The sequence below is a fragment of the Alligator sinensis genome, unplaced genomic scaffold (genome assembly GCF_000455745.1).
Source record: "Alligator sinensis unplaced genomic scaffold, ASM45574v1 scaffold273_1, whole genome shotgun sequence".
NCBI lineage: Eukaryota > Metazoa > Chordata > Crocodylia > Alligatoridae > Alligator > Alligator sinensis.
This window is the reverse complement of record NW_005841943.1, coordinates 672,133-682,217: the sequence shown is the minus strand read 5'-3', so window position 1 is coordinate 682,217 and position 10,085 is coordinate 672,133. Positions and strand designations below refer to the sequence as shown.

General features: G+C 39.2%; 1 protein-coding gene across 12 annotated transcripts in view; it reads left to right on the top strand.

Moving 5' to 3' along the window:
• INTS8 (integrator complex subunit 8) overlaps positions 1-10,085 on the top strand; it is a 46,522-nt gene that overhangs the window by 5,567 nt on the left and 30,870 nt on the right. For all 12 annotated transcript variants that reach the window (XR_003093164.1, XR_003093162.1, XR_003093168.1 and 9 more), the window contains exons 4-10: positions 908-979; positions 2,532-2,583; positions 3,561-3,743; positions 4,288-4,395; positions 7,516-7,671; positions 8,227-8,327; positions 8,927-9,068. Coding sequence is in view for 5 of the 12 variants with exons in the window: in XM_025199423.1 (XP_025055208.1) it covers positions 908-979; positions 2,532-2,583; positions 3,561-3,743; positions 4,288-4,395; positions 7,516-7,671; positions 8,227-8,327; positions 8,927-9,068 (814 nt within the window). In the remaining 7 variants the exon portion in view is untranslated. The remainder of the gene's footprint in view (positions 1-907; positions 980-2,531; positions 2,584-3,560; positions 3,744-4,287; positions 4,396-7,515; positions 7,672-8,226; positions 8,328-8,926; positions 9,069-10,085) is intronic.

The following is a 10,085-nucleotide window of genomic DNA, read 5'->3' as shown; positions in this document are numbered from 1 at the left end:
GGGAGCTGTGGCTGAGGCAGGCACTGCAGATCTGGGATGGAGCCATGGCTTGTCCGGGGGGTGCGGGGAGGGAGGGTGGCTCCCGTCGCTGTGCACACCTCGGGAGGGCATGAGGGGGCATGCGCCCCCAGATCTGTGCGCGGGGTGAGGGCAGGCTGCCATGACAAGCTGAGACTGGGGCTGGGGTTGGGCCAGGGCTGCACTTGGGGCAGTGGCACTGGGAGTGGGGGCTATGGTGAATTTTGGGGGTGGCTGCCAACCCCGCCTCTTTTGGCCATAGCTCTCCTCCCAGCACAGCCCTGGCCGCAGCCTGCAGCAGCAGCCTGCCCTTGCTTTGCAAACAGATCCGGGGGATACATCCCCCACCATGCCTTCCTGAGGTGCACACAGCAGTGGGAGTCACCTTCCCTCCCCATGCCTCCCAAACGAGCCGCAGCATCGCCCTATGCCCTGCCCCAGCCCCGCTTGCGCCCTCACCACAGGGGCTCCCCCCCATGCCCCTTCCCTCCCCCATCCTTTACCCCACGACAGACTTGCCAGCCAGACGCTGCTCTCCGCGCTGCCGGCTGCACTCCTGGCCACCTGCATGCTGCACTGCAGCTGCATGCATGCAAGGGGCATTTATCAGTGACATCGTTGGGCACATCAGCCAATAAAAAGCCAATTGCCGATGCTGTCAATTTTCTTTATATTGGTGCCAATCTATGGGACCCGTGCACCTCTACATAGAAATGATGATTGCTCCTGAATTAAATATCTAATTTGCCCTACCATTCAGAGCATGTACAAATTGTTGAGTTTTTAGAAAAACAGAAATTCATAGGTATTTTTAAGCTGTGCATATATCAAGTTGATGAGATTAGTTAGTGATTTTTCACTTAACTTTTTCCTTTTTATTTTTCTTTAGGGCTATAAGGACCATTGTCCAAAGCAGTTTTCCTGTGAAACTAGTGAAACCTGGTCCACCTCAGTTAAACATGTAAGTTAGCAAGTAATCTTTTGAGTGTTATTGACATCACATTGAGCATTGTATGGCTTAGAAACTGAATATTCATCTTGACTAAGTCACATTATGACCTGCACTGCTTTAAAACTGTTAACATACTGCTGAAAGCATAAAATAAATTCACTCAGAATAAGTCTTAAATAAAACTATTTTTGGTGTCAGAGATATTTTAAGTATCACAATATGCATAGCTTTATAATGAGTTTGATAAAACATGAAAGTAGCTATTTCTTTAGCCAGAAGGCATAATCCTTGGTCTTGTCTATGTTGGGTATGTTTTCCAAGTCCTGGATTTATCCCAAGTTGGATAAATGTGTTGAGTTATGCTGTTCCAGCCTCTATGACTAAACTATGGGATCCCTCCTCTGCCAGGGTGAAATTCTTTTAAAACGTATTTTGTACAATACTTCATTGTACAGTGTTTTATAGTTTAAGTATCAGAATCCAAGTTGCTCTGAGCAAGCTGTTGTTTTGTTGGTTAAACTACCTCCTGTAAATCCCTGTGCATGTGTTCCTGAAATATTTTGTCAGATATATTAACAGTATTAGACTTCCAACATATTTTTCCCTGGTTGTTAAAAGAGTTCCCTAAGTTAATTCTTAAGGAAGATGGGTAAGTCTCTGGAGCTATTGCTCTTATCTGACTAGATGGGCCCTACATTAGAAGTTTTTGAATGGAAAAACAAACTGTTAATATACCCGTGATTCTAAAATTACCAGAAATAATCAGAAATAATTGGGCTTTTAATGAATCATGAAGAGGTGACATTTAATTTCTTCAGGGTTTGGTTTGTAACAGGACATTTACAATTGATAAAAATATTTTATAGGAGTATATATAGATTTTTGACTTCTGAATTTCCACTTATTAGGGCCTATTCTTAACCTGATCTCTCTCTCTTTCTCTCTCTCATATTGTACTAAAGAGAATATTACACTTAAGTGAATCTGTGAAATTATTCTTGTTAGGAATCCATCTTACCATAACTAAGGTCCTGGCCCTTGACAGATGTGCTATTTGGAGCTTTCCGTATTCTTTTGCAATATTCCAGACAGCAAACATACAGACATACACAGCTGAATTGCTTCAGAAATGGCTAAAGTGCCTCAGAAATGATCCTCAAAAATGAAGAACATCTCTTAAACACTTCCCGAAGCAGCTCTCTGCTTCAGCAGAGTGTGGCATGGGGTTGTTTGGTCTTCCAGAATCCCATGGTGCTTTACTGTGTTCTCCCCATGGGTTGCCAGAGGATTGAGCACAACCTACTATTATTCCCCTTGGCTTGAGAACACCACTGCTGCATGTTGTTGCAACAATTTTTGAAGCACAATGGTAGGGGAGCATGGAGGCTGGCCGTAAGGCTGTATGTCACTGGAGCACTTCAAGTGTATGTCTGTCCAGGACTGCTGAAAGTTTTGCCACAGGGGTAGAATTCAGTGCCTATGCACTGTCTTACTGACTGGGGCCAGAACTTATTACTTTACCATCAGGATTTTGAATTGCCATCTCAAAATTATTTTCTAGAATGACCCAGATACAACAGGAAAAGGAACTAACAGAAAATATTTTGAAAGTGGTGAGTGTTTATCTTTTAATTTTTGTTTAGATTTTGGATATAGATGTGAGTAGACTGAAGGATTTAACCCTCTGATATGCATTATAATAATATATATGCAGTGTGCTAACTTCACTTTTTTATTAAACATCACATGGTGAAAAGCACATTTGCTTTTGTCATTGTTTCCTCTTTTTGCTTTTATAATTTATATTGATATCTCTCTGCTTTGGGAATTGTAAGAAATTTGCATTGCATAATAGAAACACATTTTTGTCAGTGTATTTTTGGTATCATACAGATTGAGTAGACCTCTGGACAATAAACTATTGGAAGAGGGAAATTACATTCTTATATATAAGACAGAAAACTTTGCATTAATTTGTTGAACTTCTTCCTGTAATTGTTTCCACTATTTCCTTCAAGGGTGCAAAATTCATGTAAAGCTTCTATAAACTTTCTTAGAATTTGGGAGAAAAACAAATGCTGTAATTTTTAAAATTCAAATGGAAAAGGTTTTCTAGATAAAATATTTTATCTAGGTGATAATAGTCCAGTCACATTAATAACTTGTTAATGAACTGGAAACTAAAGTTGTAGGACTAAAACCAGGAAGTGAAACTAACATAAAATAAATGGGTAAGTTTTTTTCCCCACTGTGCTTGCTGAATGACACCTAAAAATGTAATAGCATCTGTGTGAAAAAGTAAAGAACTACTCCTTTGTTCTGTGCACCAAAAAGTATCAGTGACGTAAATGAAAGTTTTGAATGCACAAGGAGCGTGCATCAGAATCTACCTATTATTCAGCCTGGTATCTTTTGAGGCCTAAAGTTTACTTGGGCGTTGCAGAATGTAGCTGATGGTGATGATTTGTGATTACATTTTAAGAAGATAATACAAGTAAGGGATGTGTGCACTTCTAATAGGTAAGTTTAAAACCAATATGAAAGTTTTTAAAATAGAGAATTATTTGTGTGTGTATTTGATCTATTGTAGTTGAAAGAGCAGGCTGCTGATTCCATCCTAGTGCTAGAAGCAGCACTTAAATTAAACAAAGATCTGTATGTCCACACTATAAGAACTCTGGATTTATTAGCCATGGAGCCTGGTATGGTGAATGGGGAAACCGAGAGTTCCACAGCTGGTTTGAAAATCAGTGCTGAAGAAATACAGTGCCAGGTATGTGGCATGTTTCAACCTATAACACTTCTACCATATTTTTTTCTTACAAAATATCACAAAAGTATAATTTTGCTTCACGTTATTCTTCTGTTGGGGGTTTCTTTTGTCCCTTGTTTAATCCATACACAATTATTACTTGGATTTCTTTTTAAATAAAACACATTGAAACTTTTTTTTTTTTTTTTTACTACATGTACTGTTGCTCATGGGTTCCTTCACAAACTCTGATTGCTCTTTTAAGAAAAGAAAAGGGCATCATTCTTGATACCAATATAGGAAATTATCAGTCCTACTAATGTTGCTACCAGACATGTGGAAAGTTTACATTCTCTGCTGCAAGAACTTGTAGTCTAGTGCTAGAGAAAACAAATGGAGGATGTAGAATTTTCCTACTACATAAATCAAGCAACTGGGAATAATTTAAAATACCTTTGTATATAACAATAAATATTCTAGTTTGTTAAATTGAAATGTATTTTATAAGAGTTCTAAATTTGTTTATAATGCCTATTATCTTGTTTTTAAATTATTATTATTTCAGGTCTGTTATGATTTGGGTGCAGTCTACTTCCAGCAGGGTTCTACAAATTCAACCATCTATGAAAATGCCAAGGAAAAATTTTTTAGAACCAAAGAATTGATTTCAAAGGTAAGTTTGGTTATACGCTGTGATCAACTATTACATATCTAGAAACTAAAACTTCTTGAAAGCCAGCGCACCAAACATAATCTTTAGTTAGTTACTGTGGGCAGAGGACCCCTAAAACACAGCCATCACAATATTTAAACTCTGTTTTCAGCAGTGCTTCTCATTTTCTTAAAGCTAAGCAAATGGTCTCCCAGGATATAACTTAAGTATATAAGCCCTTCAGTATTCACTTGCTCAAAGACTATGAAAATGAGCACTATGTAAATACCTGCAGAGACTTTCCTCCCCATTCCCACTATAAATGCATACAATCATGTACTGGACTAAAGAATCGGTGGCATGTTGTTTGCCTGCTGATAGATGATTTTGACTGTCTACAGTGTCACATTTAATTACCTAAGCTAGCTTTTTGAGAGAGAGGTGAGAAACAGACTATGTGCTTAGTAAAGAAGAAACACTATGATTTATGAGTCTGTACTGCTTTTGGCACCCATGGTATCATGACTTTCTGCATGGATGTTATTGTGCCATGTAGACATACCCTAAGATTACTTTTCCAAATGTTGGCCATTTTCTGGGTGAACAGAAGATTAGACGTCTGTCAAATTCTGGTACTTTGTTCCCTGCTGCAGTAAGCTTCTGGATTTTTTAAACTCAAAAATCAAACAATATATTTCTTTCGAGGGTGCTTCTTCAAAATGAGGATGTGTAAGCCAAAAGAAAAGTCCAGATATTTTCTTCTAACAAGTCTGACTTCTCTATAAAATAGAGTAGTTTTGCTTGTTGATTTACTCTTCTTTAGGAAATAACCTCTATCTTGATGTGTGTGATTGCACATATTGAGTGAACCCTGAGTTTATGGGGGGAAATAGATGACCTGCAGAATGATCCGATTTAGCAATGAACAGTAATACAGTATAACCTCATAAATCTGGAATTATCAAAGATCTGGCACACCCCCCACCGCCCCACCCGCTCCAGGATCAGCCACCACTTCCCCCTGCCCTCCCGAATGTAGAGGAGAAAGCTTGCTGCCGCCGCCATTCACCACTCTGCGCCACTATTTCACATGCGGTGCTGCTCCAGGACTGGCTACCTCGATCCCTCTCCCCTGCTCCATGACCAGCTACTGCCCTGGTTTCAGAAATCCAGCATTTTCAAATTTCCAGCAAGTGCTTGGTCCTGAGCACGCTGGATTTATGAGGTTATACCAGGGGTTGTCAACTATGGGGGTGGTACTTTGAAAGATCCCAGGGGGCACGCATGGGTGAGTGGGAACGCAGTGCTGCCATCCCACACCGCCACCTCTCAGGAACAGGACCGGTCAAAGAAGCTCCAATCAGCTGGCCAGACATGGGGGGAGAAGTTTCCATGTGGTGGCCACTGCCATCTACCACCCGGCACTGCCGCTCTGTGTGGCCACCCCTCACCCTGGCTCCATGCCTGGCTCCCGCTACTCTTTTCCCCACCTCACCACCCCTGCTCCTTGACCAGCCGCTGGGGGTACACTGCTCAAAAAAGGTTGAAAACCCCTGGGTTATACTGTACTGTAACTGTATTGTCCGGTGGGAGCTGCTTGCTGAGGATCTTTTCTCAATTCAAAATAATTCCTTGTTGTAAGCTCCAGTGAAGGTTTTAAAGTTTTGTTTTGTTTTACTGGCTTTGATTGGGATAAGTCCTGAGCTTTCCCAGTTCCCATTATGTCTGTTAGTGGACTAAAAATATCCTCTTAGTCTGTCTGTCTGCAGCACCAAATATTCTGAGGATTGTTTGGTGTTTTGCATATTGTAGCTGAAAAGGTGACAGGGAATTCATAAGCAAATGTCCATCTTATATGAACCCTTCTGTTTTGTTTGGAGTGTTGAATTAATTCTTGAAAAAGATTGTAACATATCTTGGGAACAGAGTTTCAGATCTTTTTTTCAGTATGTTGCTGTATAAGTTCTTTATACTCACGTCATTTAATCCTACATTCTCCAAATGCCTGCCTATCAAGCAAACATGTCTCTTCAAAAAGAAATAGGAATGTTTTTTTTGGTCATGTTAGGTGGGCCTAGTTAAAGTGACTCTGGCATGTTTGGCACTCATAGGGACATATGAAACTATCACTGGAAGGACCTTCTGGGTCACTGAATCCAGTTCCTACTATGACAGATAACCTTTCATGTAATTCTTCTTTTCTTTCTCTTTTTTTTTTTTTTTTTTTTAGGAGAAACAGGTTGTTAAATAATAATTTTTTAATGTGTTCAGCTACTATCTCTTGCCTGTTTTATTCAGAAGTCGTATTTAACACGGATAATGTATACATGAGATCTCCCTCTGGTAGTAACTTGGCTATGTAGCACGTTCTATATTGTGTTACTGACCCAATATGTTAGTCTATATACGTAAGGAGGAAAACAGGAAGAGGAACTATGTGAGACGAGACTTGGCTTTGTTACCTTTGTAGATATTGGAGTTCTTGCAGTTTTCATTTTTTTTAAATTTTTAATGTATAAACATAGGGTGCCATTAATTTAGGATGTGAATTATGTATGAGTACAGTAATACAAGATACCCATTTTGCTAGTGAATGTTTATCAGTTGTTAATTTAAACTTAGCCCAAATTTTAATATGATAAGTTCAGTATTTCTTTGGGTCTTTTATTTATTTAATTTTTTAAAGTTTCCATATGTACAATTGGGAGGCCAACCTTTTTGGCAGACATGCCACAAATTAGCCCCACACCCTCCCTAAGTGCCTTTCTAAATCCCCTTTCCCTGCCTGATCTGCTGCTCTGCTTTCTGCTCCCCGCCTGATCTGCTGCTGTGCTGCCTGTCCTCTTCTTGATCTGCCATGTGCCCATGCCATTTGTGGCACTGCTGCTGAAGGCTGGCCATCCCTTTTCCAAAAAACTCTTTTCTGCAAACATGAATGCAAATATGAAATAAAATGAAATCTACCTTCTGTTGTCTAAGCTTGGAGTAAAGTTTAAATGGATACAAATTTAACTGAATCTTTGAAGTTTTTCCTTTTCAGTGGTTATCAGTAGAAATGTGTTGGTCTCAACACTACTCAGGATTAAGTCCATAATTCATTAAGACAAAGTAACTAAAACATGATGCACTTTTATTTTACAGATTGCTTCATCATCACTTCATTGCACCATAGATGAGAAGAGGTTAGCTGGGTACTGTCAAGCTTGTGGAGTTCTTACATCATCTTCTGATAGTGCATCGCAGCAGTCAACTCCTTACAGTCAAATCCATAGCTGTATGAAATCTGGCAGCTATCAGGTAGAATACTAGAAAATCACCTGGGAGTTCTATGAATGCATATTGAATAAGTTGAAATGTTGAATTCAGTTGTGGAGCTTTTTTGAGAATGAGTTGACTACTATGTGTAACCCTATTTTTTTTTATTGATGTACATTTATATTAACATGTGTTGGCTTTGAATAATCCAAAAAAGCCCCAGCCAGTTGATGCCTAAGATTTGTTAGGGTAATAAATGAAACTACCACACAAGACTACTTATAATGGGGTGGTTTGCAAAAAAGATGCATAGGTTTTCTTCTAGATCCTGTGGCTTACTTGGATGTAGAAAGAGTAACTTCAGTTCTGTGTGCTTTCATTTCTTGAGCTGTACAACATGTATGACTTCTTCCTTATTATCGGTTAGTTAAAGCACAACTCTTTTGTAGTCTTTCTGAAGTCTTACATGGGTGTGAATTATTTGTACAAATGTTTGACTACTTAGTATGAGCAATTCCATTAGGTAGACATTAGGTATGTAAAAATATGCATCTGCATATTTTTGAGACAATACTCTAATTGTGTGTTATATTCCAGGAGCTAGTGAAGATCTTCCTTGAAGATAACTTAACCCTCAGTTTACCTATTCAGTTCAGACACTCAGTGCTGAGAGAACTCTTCCAAAAAGCTCAACAAGGGTAAGACATTCTTACTTGAATGAAATATCATTGCTTTTTAGTTTCAGTGTATTAGTTATGTCTGAAGTCATTTGACATAATAGTTGGGAGAAAGGTCATGATTGATTTCTTTTAGACTGAAATTCTGTTGCAAAATCAACTCCGTGTACATATATCACTATGATCATACAGGACAGAATTCCTCATCCCTGTTACATTTTCATACATGAAAACATCAGTGGAAAGGCAGAAGGGAACAGCTATTGTAACAGCAGAATTGTCACACCTATTTTCTTCCCCCTGCTTTAATTGTAACTAGTCTGTAAAGGCCTCGTAAAAACTTTCCTCAAACCTGCAGCCAAGGTTGAAGCTAACTAGGCAAACCATTTAAAAACAGTGGCACTGGAGGAGATGTGGCACTTTTCAGGAATTTTGACAGCAGTCTTAATCTGACTGGGGTTCAGACTACTACTCAGAATACAAATATTTAAAGCCAGTGCTATGTAGATACTCTTTCTGTGGAGCTGGAGAGTGCTATGCTTAAAATATCAGATGTCACCTGGAACCCTATCTTCATACGTCTCAAAGCTCTGTAATCTTTCCCTTTTTCATTTATGCAGGAATGATGCTCTGGATGAAATTTGTTTCAAAGTCTGTGCATGTAACACTGTTTGTGATGTAATGCAGGGTCGAATGATTGACATTCAGTTTAACCAGCTGTTCCTTAAACCCAACAAAGAAAAAATAGATTTTCTTCTTGAGGTAAGAAATGATTGTCTTCAGCCTGCAAATAACTGGTAACTAAAAAGTCTGCTTTGTTTAAGTGCATTATTATTTTTGCAAGAAACACCCTAAGATTTCTAAATTTAGAAAAAACTATTCTCACCTCTGTTTTTGAGCATTCTTTGTGCATTTGAGAGCACTCTTTGTGTAGACAGTTTCACTTTTATCACATACAGAAGGGAAATTTAAAGTACATTACTTGAGACATAACATTGGAGCTTCTGATATTTCCAATAGGTGGCAGCATGTGTGTTTTTCCTTCAGTTAATTCGTGGGGTATTTTTCTTCTTTTAAATTTTACAGAATTATCCTGGATAATAGGCGCAGAAAGAGCAGTTGCAGGAAGAGGGTATCCTGTCCTCCAAAGCCTCTTTGGTAGGCTATGGGGAGAGAAGGAACAGACAGGGAAAACAGTTCAGATTTCTCCCACTGTCTTTTAATAGGGGGAAAACAGAAGGAGAGAGATGGCCGAGACTGGGTTTCTTTCCCTCCTTTTCTGTAGAACTCAAACAGGAACAGCCAGGATATCTTTCCTCTGACAAACTTTTGTAATGAGCCATGTAGAATATCCTCCAGATCCAGCTTGCCATTTGCTAAAGTGGATGAAGAGAACAACAAGAACTTGACTCTGTAGGGGTGGAGAAAATTGTAGGAGTTGAGGGACCTGTCAGCTTCCCAATAGGGCCAGTGGAAGCTGAGGAGAAATATAACTGGAGATCACTCTCAACCTCTCCTTTTATCGTTAACAAGGAGCTGACCTTTCATCTCCTGAGCCAGTAGGGATTAATGAGGGTGCAAGGTGAAATAACCTCTGTCATTTTATATGCTGGATTAAATACTAGCTCTCATCTGCCGTGATATCAGTATTTACTGTATTTGGAGGGTGGCTATACTAGCTAGTTTTCTTCCCCCAGATGAGTGGAATTTGTATATAGTGTTCATTACTGCTGTGAACAAAACTTGTGGAAAATGTACAAAATGTGTAACCAGTTGAAA